The sequence below is a fragment of the Pagrus pagrus genome (genome assembly GCF_965226575.1).
Source record: "Pagrus pagrus genome assembly, chromosome: 1".
In the NCBI taxonomy this organism is placed as follows: Eukaryota; Metazoa; Chordata; class Actinopteri; order Spariformes; family Sparidae; genus Pagrus; species Pagrus pagrus.
Genome location: NC_140185.1, coordinates 9,008,540 through 9,026,616, shown reverse-complemented (window position 1 = coordinate 9,026,616; position 18,077 = coordinate 9,008,540). Strand labels below are relative to the sequence as shown.

Sequence of the window (18,077 nt, the reverse complement as noted above, 5' to 3'; positions counted from 1 at the left end):
AGAGCATCGGGGGAGCATTGGTGTTTACACTGCTAGTTCAGGAGATTTGGACTATGAGGGGCTGGGGATGTTTTCAAATAAAATTCACACAAATTGCAACTTTAGATGATTATATCCCTGTTTAAGTTAGCCGGGGTTAAACTGGAAGTTAGCTGACTGGGCCAGCGGAAGTCTCCTGGCGCTCTGCCAGTGACGCTGTATCCAGTTCTCATTGTACATCCATGGGAGAGCATGTTTCTATTGTTATTCTTATTTTTTTAATAATTTTTTGCAGCTAAAACTTGGCTAGGGGTTTCTTCAAGTCTATTTACAATGTGTGATTTAGACTTAATCCACCTAGATGTGTTTAGTTTAACTTTAACCTGCAAGAGTTTATGATGGCTTAAATGTTTCTGCTGCCACAGAGAAAATAAAGAAAAGGAGGCGAAATAGTCCCCCCAGAGACAGACTCATCCGTCAATCAGCAAATAATTACAGCTGTCACAGAATGTCATGATAAGAAGTTTGAAAGGACAAAAAGAAAGTCAAAGAAAAGAGAAAAAAAAGACAGTTGCTAACGGCGAGACAAAATCATTCTGATCACTGATCACTTCAAGAGCCTGACAAGAGGATGTGTTGTATTTGACGTACCGACAATCAACACGATTTACTGAATTTTACAAGAGAAAAGACTTCAAGGACGAGAACTATCTCCAGGACTAACAGTATCTCTAGGAAACCTTCCCAACAGCACTACTCTTATACTACTCTTTATATGCAGTATTCAAAGTATTTTTGTAGAACAGGTTCAGGGAAAATGGTTGTCATATAATCATCACGTTGTATATACAGACTGACAGCTGAATATTCCAGTAAAGTGAGTCAGGTTATGTAAAGGGTCCGTGTGGTCAAGTACACATACAGTCATCACAGGACAAAAATATAAATGGATGCATGTCCTCAACCAAAGGGGGTGAAAATGGTGCATTTTAAACTGCTGGGGCACAATCCAGCTGTGTGTGACTGCTTTTCAATGGCATGCCTCCTCTGCCTGCCTGACCAAGCAAAGCAAGGTCATATAACCACTTCTCAAACGCTTGTGACTGTGCGAGCGTGGGAGAGACCCAATTGGAGGAGGCTATAATGAGCAATAGGCAATAATGATTTAATAATAATGGGATTAACCCACTACAGTCCTCTTGCAATGCTGCGACAACACAATACATTCATCTAACATAAATCTCCAATACACATGATGATGTGCATTTACTGTGAGCACTGGCACGGGAGGCAACGCAGGATGTAAGACGACAGCACGACACCTTCAGTGGCACCAAGCATCTGTGTGTGTGTGTGTGTGTGTGTGTGTGTGTGTGTGTGTGTGTGTGTGTAATCTCAAACTACTCTGAAGGAGATTAAAGCTTTCATACAATTACTTTTATCTAAAGACATTTCACAAGGGCTCCTGTCCCTTATATCTCCACCATCACATTCTGCAGGTTAGAGTAAAGCGGCTATCGCCGGGCAGAAACTACAGATCCTGTTAAAATAAAAAAGAGTCCATTTCTGACGCAAAGACAATGAAGACTGAGCTCAGGCCTCCACACATCTGCTGAAACACAATTATTGAAGGAGACTCTTAAAGGTAAAGTCGGGGGGACGGATACTTTGCCGTGCTTCTTGTTCATTTAAAACAATAGTGAGTCTTTCTCTACCTTGCTATTATGTGTGCAATAAGGAGAGCAAGAACTGAGTCGTCAGCTCATCTGTGTTCAGCCAGCAGATTGTTATTACTTCCACTCACCATTTAACTGAGTGTGATATTAAGTTAACTTTAATATTTAATTATTTTTTAAAGGCCATTTGTTAATGTCTATTTAATCATCCCAATGAACAAAATTGTGATTTAGTTGCCTGGGCCTCTTCCCTGAGCGTGGAGCTGGTCTAAATTAAGAAACAGAGTGTGGCAGAGAAAACAGAACCACTTGTTTTAGTCCAAAATGATAAAACAGCGACTCAGTTACAGTAAAATCTGATGGTTATCCTCGTCTGAACCCTTCACCTGGCCCAGACCACAGGAGCAGTGATGCAGTAAGGCCACGACCATTATATCCAGTGCGACTCTAGCTAACTGATAGCTCCGATCAAGTCTAAAGCCACGTTGAGTTTGGCATTACAGCTGTCACCATCTTGGTTTTTTGGAGCCAGAAGGAACCATATTTGGACACGTGGGTGGAGCTGGGGAGGATATCCTGATTGGATCTGACTGAGAACCCAAGGACACTCTCAATCACAAGGTAGCCACACCCTGTTTTATCTTCTACTCCAATCTAAATGGGACAATACTTTACAAAGTGAACATTGTGCTGCACTGAAGCACACTTGAAACTAGGGATTGAGACCATGAACTCATTAGGAAACTATTTACTGAGGTAATGAATCAAGTGAGAAGTAGGGTCATTTTCTCATAAGCTTACTTACAATCAGACTTCTTTTTGCAACCAGTGCAGCCCCTTGTGGTCATGAGGAAGAATGCAGGTTTAAGGCTTCACTTTTCAGAGCCAGAAGCTGCGTCTATATTTGATACAGTCAATGGTTTAACCTGCGCTGCCTTTAAGGTTGTAGTCTTAATGAAATGACTCCTTGCATTAAAGACTTTATCTTCTGATCAATCTTCTTTATTGGTTGTGTTAAGTAAGTATACAGCACACAGCTCTATAAACCACATTAAACACAAAAACACCAATTTTTAGTTCAATGGCACAAAGTAGAAACTGCAACACTAGTGTACTCCAGCCGAGTACTGTATCACCAGCATGTTCTCCTGATGCTGAAGCCTGCAGATAACAGAGAGCTATTACTGGAAAACAGCCCACGGAAGTGTAAATTATTTCATTTTCTTTTGTGGTGTGAAATTAGGATGTGAATGTGCCAAGGGAACCATTTCCCCATGTTGTCTGGCAGCTGTGTGTTCTCCAATACATGTGCAAATAAAACTGGGCTTTGGAAGTCGTACAACAGTTTGGTGACACACACTCAGGGAAGTCCAGGGAGCAGAGGTCATGCATGAAATACATATGGTGTACAGACAAGACGGCTCATCTCGGCGACTTAAGACTTCCTGGCACTGATCATGGTCATTTTCTGCAAAGGCTGTGCAAAATATTACAGATTGTCCCTTTGGTGTCCCTTTATGGTACTTAAGAGGTTCAAGGCTGTTTCATCAGTTTCTCCAGCCACAACAACTGGTGAGAGGGGATTTGCTGCTGAGTCACTGGTGCCACTGAGACAAACACAGTAATATGTTTAGTTGATGAGCGCTCGTTTTAAAGCAGATATCCCAGAGAAACTTTTCAAATCGCTCGACAAGAGAAAAGTTTTCATACCAATACTCGTTAATTTACTTAAGATACAAACTTTGGCCAATAACTTGCACTCCTGTGTTAAGTTAGCAAACACTTTTACTGTAAACGAGCTGCAATAGATTAGAATTCTCAACTCCGACACGTCTCTGTCCCCCACGCCCACTCAAATATTTACTGAGGAGCAAACTGTGATCTTTGTATATTATGTAAGAAATAATACAAGCTGACGTGAATTGAAAGAACAAACTTGAGGGCATTATCCCATGGCCACATACCAAAAAAAGATACTATTTGATCATTTATAAATATATGAAATTGTATTTCCCCCTCTTGTTTGAGCTCCTGTCTCTTTAAGGCCCTCCCTCCTGAACACCCAGTCTGCTCTGATTGGTCGGCTCACACACGCCTGAGCCAACACTGCTAGCAACAATAGAGCAGCTGTGCTAAATCAATTCTTTTGTGCCAAAGTAGGCGATAGGCGTAAATGATGCAATTGTGTGACGTGGTGACATATTGTGATGTCACAAAGTCACGGAATTAAAGGCGAGACTACTGACGAGGCGTTTCAGGAGCAGTGTTTTCTGTGGGAGAGAGGAGCTCCTTAGTTTCAAGGTCTTTTACATGCACAGGAACATTTATAAAACTGAAGGAAAGGGAAAAAAATGAAAAAGCGTAATAGATCTCTTTTAAAACATCAGGACATACAGTTTCGTTGACTCTCAGTTTGAAACACTAATTGTGAACCATTAACCAAACAAAAGCATCAGCTAGGTGTTTAAAAAGTAAATATCACAGTTTGTTGATTTCCTGTTTGCAACTTGCGAGGACGTTAATTCTGAGTGCTGCTCAAATATTTGTGTCATGAGTGTATGTTACACAGATTTAATGCAGAGGAATTAATCACAGTCTGGAGCTTAGTGCAGCCTCGCACATTTGTATTCACCTTTAGGTTATGTAGCTCTCATCTGGGTTGTCTGAGCAGAAAATGAGAGGTTCTGTGGCTTGCTCAAGGACACATCAGCAGGCTGCAGGGTTAGTGAACGCATTTGCTTGCAACATCTCTGCACCTCCAACATCCTGCTGATCCCAATAAAACACTCTCACAGAATATGTTATACTGAATTCAGTTTTATTTGAGGCTAACATAAAATATTGTGGGTTTCACACAGATTTATCCACCTTATTCTGAGCCCCCATAATAACTTCCAACACGTCCTGTCACTTAACTGGAGCATTTGCCATGGTAACAGGACGCATAGCACTAAAAGCATTGCTTTTAGTGCTATGGTTACATTCATTCATGAAGATCTAGGTTAGCTACTTTATCGACTGACCACTACCACTATTATTATTGCTCAGCTCTCTTTAGCTACAGCGTCTAAAGCTTAAAAAGTGCTGCCTGTGCTTCAGTATCCAAAATCATCTCCCCAGTAACCTCCACAAGAAACACACTGATATATTTTTTAAATGTGGTTTGTGGAATCGCATTGAAATAGACAATCTTAGGGACAAATCTAGGCTGGGTTGGGCGTTTTCTAGGTTTTGACTAGCTCAAATAGCTCACTATGTGTTGTAGCAGAACTTTAAATTCAATAAAAAATCTCAAGGGTTTTGAGTCATTTCCTGTTTTATTTTGCAGATTATATTCTCGAGTCTTGTTGTGCCTTTCCACTTATCTTTCTCTTGTTCCCACTGTTCTTTCTGTGCACCCCTGTGTTTCATTTGTTCATTAGCCCTTGTGTATTAAAGTCTGTGTTTTTCCGTTACCCTTGGTCAATTTGTCTGTTTTCATCCTGCGTCTGCTGTGTTCCTGAGCTCCTGTGCTTGTTCCCGGGCCTCATGTGTCCTCTGTGTTCCTGCTTTGTTCTCTGTGGCTTCTGGTTTGTCTTCACTTTTTTATTTCTCTTTAGTTCTCCCCTTGTTTGGATTTAAGATTTTGGACTTTGGATATCAGCTCATCATTAAAGCTTCCTGCCTCTGTGTGTCTTGCATTTGCATCCCTTTTTGTGTTTTGGATAAATAAATACTGTATTGACACAAATTTTGAACTGGCCAGCCTCAGACAGCTTTTTTAATGATGTCATTTTGTTGTAAACACATAATTAAACACAAACATCAAGACCCTGACCGGTCACCATGACTGGATTATAACAGTAACACGGCTGATCCCAGAGCTGTGTGGGAGAACTGATCTAATTAGCGCCACTATGTACATATCAGTGGATGTTTGTCAGACTGCTGTAGTAAAAAGTCTCTCATTTTCTCCCAGCTCTGGCAGTCTCTCACATTGTAGCCTGCAGTGTGTTATGAGTTATGAGGTTAACAGGACAGGTATTCCCTCAAATGTCAGACAGAAGGTGATCACAATAAGCAGCAGATTTCAATTTACATAACGCAGTGAAGACAGGAAGTCAGAGCGCTACCTTCTTGTTCAAACACATAAGGTCAATATCAATTGATGAAGTAAATCTTACAGATGTAACTAAGCACTAGGGATGCACAATATCGGGAAATGTATAATATCGGCTAAACAGAGCAGATCAGACGAAGAAGTGCAGTACACACTCCAAGATAGTAGGTGGCAGTATGCACCTTCAAAGTTGGTTTGAAATTCTTTGTTAACAATACATCTTGGATTTCTTACAGAGGTGTACAAGACCAGCTGTTTGTTTCTTGCCAGTATTGCTGGCTTAAATGAAAACTGCCAGTGCTAGCTATTTAATTAAGCTAACGTTAGCTTAATAAGACACTAAAAAAGCTGTCTCAGCGGGAATTTTTTAATGTTTTAAGATATCTCCCTTTCAGAATTTCTATATTTAAAAATTATCATTCGCTAAAATTATTAGTAATTATCTGTTTTACGTATCAACTATAAAAAAACTATAACCTTCCATCCCCTAGGCATCCACTGTCAAACTCTCTGTTCTTGCACAGCACATTTTGCAGTTAATTGATGAAAAGAAGCAGATATAACTCTTAACTGTGTTTACTGCTTAGTAAACATTGCTTCTTTGGTTTCAGACAGGGGTAAACAAAACTAGCTGCTTATTTCTTGCCAGTTTTTCCGGCTTAAATGACATCTGCCCCATCATCTGTTGATAGCTAGTTTATCAAGCTAACGTAAGCCTCATGGCTCAGTTGAAAAAAGTGCCACAGGCTTACTTTTCAGTGTTTCAAACTGTCTTACTCTCAAATGAAATCCTTGGCCAGAGCTCTTAAATATGACCTTCCTCGCTACATACATGATATCATGCTAACAGAATTAAACTTGAGACGCATATCCCAATGAACATCGATTTATGTTAAAACATGGACTTGTGTGTCCTTGCATGACAATGTATAGCTAGTTAGTCCTAGTAATTTTGACAAGAAACAAACTGGCTAATATTCATTTTGGACAACTCATATTTTTAGCTATTTATCTTGCTAAAGGTAAACAACATTAAACAGTATGTTTCGGCTTAGCATTACACAAGAACAGGCTTTTAGGATGAGGGCTAACTGATGTGCTCTGTCAGCGTGACGCTAGGCTACCTCGGATAATGAGTTTAGCTGGAGCAGGCTAACGAGCACGTCCTTGCTTTTTTTTAACGCAACCTGACCTGAACTAACCGTGCAAAATAATGTGGTATGAAATGTTTCTGGCTTTTGAAGTAACACTCAGTTACTGTAGAGAGCAAGACACCACCACAGTACCTCATACACCGTTCAACGTGCTAAGAAATCCAAAGAAGCTAACGTATGAATAGACAGTTGCTGTTCAGAGGAGGCATTTAGTGAACTGTCAGTCATCAAGTCAAGGTATGTAATGTGTGTACATACGAAATAATGCATGATACATGTATTAAATAACAGAGTGAACGATTATTAATTGAAAAGATTAAAGCCAGAAGGTTTGCAGCATCCATGACGTCTTTAATGTGTCTCATTTCGCCTGTTTTCGGCCTCATCATGTAATAAAGAGCTTCAGTTCTCCACACAAAGGAGCAACCAGTTGAGCGTCTGATAGCCCGAGCTTTGAGTGGACCTGTCTGACACATACATCAATGAGGTCGGCCCTCTGAGGCTAAGCTTAGGCATAATAATTAATCTTCTTTGACATCATCATCCTCGGTGTCACCTAGCAACCATCCATCTGCATTAACAAGACCACAAAAGAGGCCTGTCACGGACTGTCTTGGGTGGGGCTTTCACTGATTACAATGCAAATGCCCCCATGTTGAAGTGAAAACTTACCTAGTGGAGGCGAAATACACCCAAACTCTGTAGTTTTTCGGTTTTCAGGATAGTGTTTATCACATTTTTAGCCTGAATCAAAGAGCCTGTGAGATCTTACAGGGTGAAAAGCATCACTTTACTGGAAAGTCTTTATTTTTTGGTTTCAGCTGTAACTGTTTGCATTATAATGATCACTGACTAGGGGTGTGAAATTCACTGTGTTATTTGCCGTTACCCCACTGGTGAGAACAAAGGAAAAACAGACATCGCCAACCTCTCACCCAATCTCCTCTTATATCTTTTACACGTTTTGGATCCCTGCCACTGCATAGCAATTATGTTTAGTGAGAGGACGGGAGGAAGAGGTGAGAAGGTTACAATACATTTGTTTTAAGCCTTGTCTCTGCAAATCCACTTTCTAGAGAGAAAATTAAAGTGAAGGGGGGATTTAAATAACTGCCATTAAATGTTGATGAGCTCAGTTAGTTTCACCAATCACCTAAAGATTCAAGCGATGCAAACTTTTTTCTAGGAAGTCTACACACACGCACACACACACACCGGGGATGTGCACAGATAATCAGTTACCCAAAAGTCAGCTAATACCACGAGATACATTTGATAATCAGACTACTTTTCTGCCTTACTAACAGACAAGATTAAGTTCCTGACTGACTGACAAAATGAATTTACTTTAGCAACCATAATATGAACTGCTGCTTGCTATCTCTCACACACACACACACACACACACACACACACACGGCTGCAGTGCAAGGTGCAGAGGTTCAGGCCTAACAGCAGTAATCCACAGAAGTAAGGAGAGAGCAAACTGCCTCTCAACTGACAACTGGAAATTGCAAATGGCAATGTGTTCAGGTAGAAGACAGTGACTGACTTCCTCACAGTGTTTACTCCTGGAAAATTGGGGAATAACAGGCTGTCATACGAGGTGACACATCAACCTTTGTTAAAGAAATTACCTTGTTCTTCGCCCGGCTCTCTGATGCTCGGCCCTCTGCACAAATTGTCCATTTGGCGAGAGCTGACTAAATGGAACTGCGTCTTTGGCATGTTGCTCTGCCGCAGCACAAAGAACCGGGGCAGATAGGAATCCAATTATCCAAGGCAAATAATGGATGTCTCATTTAAGATGTGCGGCTGTTGCGACAGTAATGGCAGTGCCACAATTTTCCCGAAGCCAGTCTCTATCAACTGCATCATCTTCTGCTCGACACTAACTCGTCTGTAGCCGTATACTACAAGCTGTCAGGCATTGCAGATCATAATGAATCTTTTGAAGGCACGGGGAACATGGTTGTCAAAGATAGAATGTTTACTTACATGTAGCGTAGGTGTGGGTTCTGAGCGAACGCTCGAGCCTGGATCACCCTCAGGTAGCAATTCATGATCGTTCTGAAATGATAAAATAGAGATGAAACGGTGAAGAAACCATCTGAACAAAGACATGTCTTGTTCTCCAAGCGTGGGCTTGTACAAATCCATGCACACAGTATCACACGGATGTGATCATGTAACTGCATCAAGGCCACGTTGGATAATTTTCCACTGTCCTTCTGTATTCATGCTGCGTTTTCTTGTTTTTCTGCGCCTCATCTGTTTTCCCCTCATTTTGGTTTGTTTTGTCTCAGAAGATTTCCCTCTTTCACTATTGTGTCTCAGTTTGTTTCTTGTTCTGTCTTTTCAGCTCTTAAATTGTTGTCTCGCATAAAACAACTGCAAGTAAACCCATTATAAATACACAAAATGGTGGCCTGGTGAGGAAGCATGAGACAGTGCTGGTTCATTTCAAGACACTTTTCCTCTGTCTCTGTCGCAGCAGTCCACTGTGACAAATCAGAATAGTTTCCTGTCTATTCCAATTACTTTAACTTCAATCTGCATGTGTACACCCTGCGGACCTGACACTGAAATGGAAATTTTATTTGAACCGCCATCTGAAGAAAGATTTGTGAACTTGTGTGCCGTCACTATAAAGTGAGTGAAACCTTTGATTGGAGCGTGCACATTCCCTCATTGTGTTAACTTGTGTGGAGTGAAAAACTGTGAAATTAAACTAATCCTCATTTTGCTGGGGACCCCGCGGAATCCTCTCAAGGAGCCCAGTTATTCCCAGCGCCCCAGTTTGGAAAACACTGTTCTGGGCTACAATGGTAATGACTTCTAATCTTGTAATCACAGATGTCTCTCTCCAAAGAAGTCATTGACATCATCAGCGAGCGCCACAAAACGCAGTGTGCTGATTATACCCAGCTGTTGGTGCCAATTACCTTGTAGAAGTCTGATCATGCCTCTGTGGTGTTTGACAGGGACGCGGCTTTTTATCGCCCCCAGGTTTCCAAAGTGGGGCCTGTTTTTGGGGCCCTCTGGTTCCCCAGGATGATTTCACTATTGTTTCACTCCCTTGGAGGTGGCTTATGCTTAAATGACTGTTGAGATTTGGTTAATATCCTCTCAGCAGTGATGACAACATTCTCAACTGAATGCAATCATCTCTTTAAAAAACAGTAATTTGAGGTGAGGTGTTACACAAGTTGTGGAGGGTTAAAGACTGGACTAAAACATATCGGATTAAAGGAGTATTAACAGTACAGGGGTCGTGAAAGGCCTCGGCACTTGACTGCAAGTTTTACTTGAAGGGTGCTTTTGAACTACATTGAAGTTACCTTGCCACACTGCCTATTTTATTAAAAAAATATATAATTCTGCAAAATTAGATATAAAGCAAGATAAACAGTTACTTGAACATGCAACACCATGGAAAGAGCAAGTGCTTCATTTGAAAGCAAACATTTTAGCACAATGATGCACCCAAGTAACAGCAATGAGTCTGGTTATAGTCTGTTTTCTTATTTCCAAAAAATCCTGTTAGAGATTATAAAGTGGCACTAAATTGATTTGAAGTATTTTCTGATAGCCAACTGTGTGCCGTAGAGTTCACTTGCTCTCCAACAACTATTAAAAAAACACCCGACATTCAACAAGCTCGAATTCTGGGATAATGTAACGCTGCTGTGTTGTATATTAGTAGGCAATCTGACAAATTGTCATCATTTCACTGCTTCCCAATTGATCAACAACTGAAATGGAGGAGTAGCTTGTATTGGCTGTGTCCATCTATCTCGAGCTTTATCGGACAGAAACTGAGACAGAGACAGAAAAAGGCTTTAGTTGAAGCAGATCTGCTACACGCTGAATGTTGCTGGTGACCCTTGTTGTAAGCTTGGTTTAAGCTAGATAGTCAGCCCTCTGTTACCACTGTGTCAGCTAATGTCAATCAAAACCAACGTGCTGAGTTGTGCCCTTTTTCTCTCAATGCACAAGAGCCTGAACCAGACGCTCCCGTGTGCACCACCAGAGCTTTACTGTCAGAAAGTAACGTGATGTGAATGTGGGCCCTTAACCTGTCTGACCTGGCTATCTTGACTTTTAGCTCATCCTTCTTCTTCTGAAAGTGCTTTCCATGTGTTTAGTCACAGTAGCTCTGATGTCATAACTCTCTGAATCTCTCACCCTCTGCCACACTGATTGGCAGCATATATCTCCCCCAACCAGCGGGCGCATTTAATCTTCCCGACTAACAGCAACGTGATCTTTGGCTGCGAGCCATCCTTCGACATGGCAGCAGCGTGCTTGGTCTTAATGTGGTACTGTTCAGCATAGTGCGAGTAGTATTACTAAACTAAAGAGTAGTGTCACACATTTTTAACTTACATTTGACTTTGTTGCCCTTCTGGAGGAACTGTTCCCACACTGAGCTTTTTTAGAGCTCTTTACTTTTTATTGCAGGCTGCTCTAGTCGTTAGCATAACCGGTCAAAAATATTCTCTGCAGTATAACGATTAACATCCCTACCATGAACACACACTGTATTTATTCTAGCTCAATCCCACATACACTGTCCGACTGCTTTACATACTCAGTAGTGCACCAAATGCATACCTGCCAACACTGGGCTGTGAAAATAGGTCTTATATTTATAGCTCACAGTAAAGTAATTTTAAGAAAACATGCAAAATGTTCAAAAAGGCAACCTAAAGTCAACATCTACAATTTGCATTACAAAATATACTCAAGTTCAAACATTTTGATTGTTGAGTGTGCGTGTGTGTGTGTGTGTGTGTGTGTGTGTGTGTGTGTGTGTGTGTGTGTGTGTGTGTTCAGGGGCCATCATTGCAAGGCAGAAACTTAAAAAGAAGAGGAAGGATAAAATGATAGAGCGCTGCAGTGCGGAGGCAGGAGGAGGACGAGCGGGTAAGATAGGAAGCAAATGTCAATGAAGTGGAAAGTCTCACACTGAGTGAAGAGACATTTGTAAGTGTATTTCTTCTTCTCGGGACCTGTTCCATCCACTTTCAGCAGCAAAGTAAGCGGAGTGAAGGAGTTGAGCAAGCGAAGTGATGAGACGGACATCAGGCAGGATCATTTGCTGGGCTGGATCAAGGCAGAGGCACATGCCAGAGCCTCACTGCCACTAGGGGGCCCCGACAGAGGGGGAAACAACTGCCTACCTAATAATGTTTAACATACACTTGAAAACATTTAAAAAATATAAAAATCGAAGATTCTCCAGTCAAACTTTTTTTGAAGGTTTATATATTTATTCATTCATTTTAAAACACACGTTAGCTGTGCTTTTCATATAAGTACATGACTCACCAATTGCTTATAAATACCGAAATATAAAAAGATAAACTCAAAAATATATATCTAACTAAATACATGATAATATATAATAATATATAATAATAATCATGTGATATTTCACTAATCTTCAAAAAGTGCATATAGGGGGCCCCTTTATATTAGTCCCCCTAGAATAATCTGTCCATTTAATCCAGCCCTGGTCATTTGCACAATGTATTCTTGGACTGCCAGGTAGCAAAACACATCCTACACAGGAACTGAGAAACACCCATTTGATTTGTATCACTATGAAATTTGGAGATCAACAAGAGAAAGTACCAATCAGGAGTGTTGGCAGATATGTATCTGATCACGACAATGCCCAGCTGTTTAATGAAAGTAGTTTGGATTGTTTTTATTTTTTTTATTAAATATAAGTTTGTGACCTATTTTTGTAAGAGTTATGCCTTCAGTAGGAACCAGTGGGCGGGGGTAAATAGATAGTGTTGAGACCAGGATACTGCACTGTTGGTTTTTATCTGTCTTTTTATGGGATTTGTTGACTGTAAAAATACGCACTATAACAAGCAGCTTTACCTTTTATAGTAACTGAATCCAGTAAATTACATGAAACAACTCTTTATGTTGAAACAGATTTGCCTCTGTTCGATTGCTAAGAAAGGCTCTAACGAGTCGTGTTTGTTGGTGTTTAATTAGAAAGAGTGAAATAATTTGATAAATGAACTCTGAAACACGAGTGCAGAAACAACAGTGAAGTCTTAAAATAAACAACTTCCTCATAAAATAACCCTAATTTGGGATGTGCACTCTACAGTTATATAACACATTGAATACATCAGTGTTTAATTTAATGGATTGCATCTTTTTTTTTTTCATTTAATTAAAATAAAGATGACTGAGTCAAAATTTAAAATGTGGTGATGTAAAGTATCCCAGACTCATTTTTTTCTCACTCGTCCCTCCACACTGCTAACAGCCCCACTGGGCAGCATCACAAGGTAACAGCCTTCCCTGGGAAGGCCTGACTCCAGCCAGGGAGGAGCCAGCGTCCCCAGACAAGGCAGCAGGAGAGAGGCGGTGGTAATGAGAAAAATGCTAATTTAGTGGTGGAGATATTGCTCTTGGCCTCCCTGATGAGGGATCAAGGGGATCAGGGGAGAGGCCAGCTCTGAATTTGGAGGGTGAGGGAGAATACGGTTCTCTGCAGAGAGAGGGGGGAAAAAATGAGGAGGAAGAGGAGGCAGCGCCTGTGGAGCGAGGAGTGGCGGGGCGAGAGGAATGTAAAGAAAGTGGCCTCATAGTGCAGGGTGGCAAAGCGGCAAAAGAGCGTAACATTGCTTTAAGAAGTGAAGAGATGAGGGTTGAAAAAAAATCACAACACAACAGCAGGGACCCCTAATTCAATTTTCCCTGCTGCTTTTTAGCATTATTTGATCAGTGGCTAAGCAAAGCGAAGGGGATGTTCCACCGGCGTGTGACTGTCAAGAATTAAAAGCTTGTTTAAACATCAGCTTGTGTTAGGATCACACACCCTCCACCCCCTCTGCTCTGCACACACCCCTCTAACACCTTGTCATCTCCTCTGAGAATTAACCCGGATCGTGTCACATTGGGAGAAGTATCGGACATTAAATCCTGACGCATCGCTGGTGATGCCGCAGCCACTTGTGTTCTGAGCTGAATTACCGCTCTCATCTCTAGGAGGAAAACCATTGGCGGCTCTGCAGCGAGCAGACGGGCAACCTGATGGAAAACAGGGATTAACAGCGGTACAGGTTCCACTGTCCTTTTCCAGGTCTGCAACACAGTAGGACTGAAATACAGAGAAGTGTCTATCACTTGTCTCCCCCCGCTCCCCTCCAGATAACAGCATCAACACTCACAGTCTCTGTAGTCCAGTGTAGAGCTCCATATCGACGTCTCTCAGAGTCTCCAATCCTGTCCAGTTCTCTATGTGTCTGTAAACAGAAAGAAAGAGAATAGTAAATGAGAGGTTCCTGTTCATCCGAGGAGAAAGGAAAACAAAAACCAGGAGATGTGACAGGAGAAAAACTCTTTCTTTTCAGTCCCAAGTTGCAAAATAACTGGCTCTGTGTTGTCAAAGTTTTTGAATCCATATTCATTTAAATTGCAATTATTGGAACAGTTCTGACGGAGCACTCTCTGCTGCCCTCTGATAGATTTAATTGCCAAGAGGCAGCTTGTGAAGCTTAATCTATGTGAGGGGAAGTGTTAGGGGGGACCGACCAAATAAATAGTCCGGTCGACTTTAGTTCTACTAATACTATCACCAGACTCCCAGGGAACGCTCGGCCTATGTGATGGGATAAAAGTGGAGCTGGCGCCTTTAAATTAGCTTTAGGAAAAAGAGCATTTGTAAATGGTTTGTTTGTTATGGTTTGGAAATGAAATAGGCAACACACATAGGGCACACCGATTTCAATTAAGCCAGGGAAATGAGGAGATGTAGCAGAGGACATGGCAAATGCTTTATAGCTTTGTTTTGGAAATAGGAAAATATGATTACACGCTAAAGGGAACTTCATCCTAAATGTCAGATTTCAAATCAATGGCAACACAACAATCAGACAGACACACGCAGGTTTTTTAAATGGCAGCGAGCCAGCTGATTGGCTGTTCATACCAATAGCACACATGCGGTTTTGACATAAAGACGCATATCTATATATACATACCATCTATATACACGCACACAGAAACACAAAGCAATCTTTCAGCCGAAGCCAGAAAAATGTGATCTGCACCCACATTCACAGCTCAGTATGTGTCCTGTGATCAGATAGAGGTTTGTATTTCACGACAGCAGCAGGAAAATAGCATTCCTGCGTTTTGGTTTTGGCGAAATGTGTGCTCCTGTAGCATATCTTTTGGCTCCCGTGCATCTGGTTTACAATGATGAGGCAGCATCTGAGGCATCCTGTTTATTTGAGCGCAGCGCTCCGGGGTGCATCACCTTCTCTGGTGGAGAGGAGGATACGTCTGCCAAATGTAACCAGCGGTGGTGGAACCCTGCTGTGCAAGGCTTTATTGTTACTCGGTTGCCAATTTCATTTTTTGTAATGCCGGCGGGTCGGAGCAGTAACCAGAATGAGTGATGCACCTGTTCACTACTTTTTCCCAGGAAATTACGGTGCTACCTATTTTAGCCATATTTAAATTGTGTCGTTTCCCAGACCATAACGGATGTTTTCGACGGGTCTGGACATCTACAGCTGTGTTTGTGACAACAAAACATGTACGCCTATTCTCGGGCCGAAGCATGATCCTTCCTGGTCCACATGCAAATCAAGGGCAGCTCCACTCCAGTCCAGAGGGGGGTGGTAGTGCACATGAAGCTGTCTGTTAACTGCCGAGAACACCAAAAGAAGAATAACTTGCCCGCTTAACCGGCTTAGTAACAGCTACCGAGCCAACAACTATAGCTTTAATGAACTAGGAGAGAGAGAAAAAGATTTATCGTCCTCACACACTCTTTCACATCGCTCTCTCACACGAAAAGATCACTCTGATCAGGGATCAGATCAGTGCTGCAACAGCTCAGTGAGATCGTACGTGTTGAAATCACTGGAGACGCGTCTTCCTGTCGCTTTAATGAGACAAGCAGAACAACTGTTAATTTTGGTGTTATTTCGGTGTCACTGATAATCACATGTGACAGACCCTGTGGAGGCTTCCACGGACCACTTACTGATGTATTTGGAAATTGCAGAGAGATGGGTGCATTTATATGTTTTTAACCTCTAACTGGAATGTGTCTACAGTCAGATTTTATTCTGTCTCCAATGCTCGGATGCATTACTACATACTGTATGTATCTAAGAGGAAATGTGGTAATATTGTTAGATGTTTGCAGGGAAAATGGAGCACGTCAAGCTACAAGAACACAAAGGTGTGTGTAAAATATCAATAGCAGGACATTTTAGGATTTTTGGCCAGTATATGGTGTGAATAAAAGTCAGTATCACCAGCGTTACATAAGCCCACTCACACTGTAGACACTTATTCACAGATACAATCATAAAAACAGTCATAGTATCACTTTGAAAGCACTAAAACCCGAGAGCAAAATGCATGTATGTGCGCTCAAATTGGAAAGTGTTGCTGAAATGGTGCATCAGCTATAACTGCTTCACACCGACAGAGTAACACAGCTGATGTTGATATTAGAGTTGAACTGAAGGCAGCTGATTCTTAAGGCGAGGAGCTGAGTCATTAACGTGACCTGCAGGCCGACATGACCGTTTCCCCTCGCAAAGCTTTGCTTATTCACAGCGCCACTGTGTAACCATTGGGAGAGAGGGCACGCTCGGATGAAATTAAGTTCACACACTGGGGTCTCACGTGCCGTGAGGCCGGAGTCATCGCAAAAAAGAAAAGGCAACATGGGCGAGGTTTCAAAAGAAAAGAGTTCACATGTTGGAGGTTATAGTGTTTTCAAGCAGGGCAGAATAATGTCCAGGCTGAATCAGTGAAACAGCACATTTCAACTGAAGAAGGGAAGTCAACTGTAAATATCCAGGCACTGAATGCAAACATTCACTACGCATGTCTTTAATGATCAGACAAATGCTTAAAACAGTTTGAAATTATGATTTAAACATTAACATAAAAATGTACTAATTCTATTTTAGAAAATATGTTTTATACTGCTATCTACATATGCTAGTTAGTACTGTGACATTGTGTATCTGTATGGGATAAATAACATTTCTTGGGTACATATTAGACTTTACACATAATATTATTAGCTAAGATTCATTTGTAAAAAAACTCATTTCATTTAATTGAATTCAACACAACACTGATGAGTCTACCTATATATACATACTATATACAGTATGTGCTATAAATATATCATGACTTTCATGCCCCCCTGCATACATGTGGTGCCCTTTTTTAATATTTACGCCCCTGCCCCTCAAACATCTTGAGGCTGCCACTGGTCTACCTATGATTCCTCAGGCAATCATGAGCGAGATAACCTCATAGCCTCATGTGGCACATGTGCATGTGTGACAATAATGGCAGAGGGTGAGGGGAATGCACCCAACATTAGCCATGCTACAACTGCTGCCGACTTGTATATCATGACACTATAGGCCTGCCTACATGTTTTTGTAGGCCCAGTTAATTATGCAACAGAATTCCTGACAATATACATATAGCACGGGGTCCCTACTCCATCTCTCTGTCAGCTAAGGGGGCCTTGGCCTGAAGTCCCCTGATATAAATAGTAGAAGTTACAACAAAAACCAGCAGAGAATAAAGTATTTAAAAGCTGAGTGCATATTCAAACCAGCCAAAATAAGTTAAATTACAAAACTCTCTGTTCTTGCGTAACTAAAGATTTAAAAATAGTCTCTAATGCAAAAATCATCAGTCGTTCCTCTTGGATGGAAGCTTCAGCAATTAAACATTGAGAAAGCTTCTGTCCGTTCCCTAAGGAGCTTCTCTGTCCCAGATTGACATATCTTGATCCACGGACCAAAGAATGGTGATATTCAACACTGGAGAGTTTTTATAGATTTTCAATAAAAGAGAGTTTTATAGTTTGGGACAAGACAGGCCTGAAAGAAAAGGAATGAGAGGAATCAAAAAGAGAGCAAGGCCTTGTTTGTCATCAATCATGTGATTCGCTCTTCTGAAAATGATACAGGCCTGGATGGCTCAATATGGGACTTGAGCTGAAACTGCAGTAAGCACTTGAGAGTGGGCTCGGAGCATCGTTATAAACTGTTACTTCAATACTTTTGTTAGGTTTACTGGTGAACAAACAACAGCCCTTTGTTCCTGAAGTCACATATGTTACTTCAAATGTGTAGGAGT

General features: G+C 41.3%; 1 protein-coding gene across 3 annotated transcripts in view; it reads right to left on the bottom strand.

Annotated features, from left to right (window-relative positions):
• The window catches only part of ntrk3b (neurotrophic tyrosine kinase, receptor, type 3b), a 201,173-nt gene that overhangs the window by 147,602 nt on the left and 35,494 nt on the right, over positions 1–18,077 (bottom strand). For all 3 annotated transcript variants that reach the window (XM_084361104.1, XM_084361103.1, XM_084361105.1), the window contains exons 2-3: positions 14,114–14,188; positions 8,907–8,978 (exon numbers count right to left, since the gene is read on the bottom strand). In XM_084361104.1, coding sequence (XP_084217230.1) covers positions 8,907–8,978; positions 14,114–14,188 — 147 coding nt within the window. The remainder of the gene's footprint in view (positions 1–8,906; positions 8,979–14,113; positions 14,189–18,077) is intronic.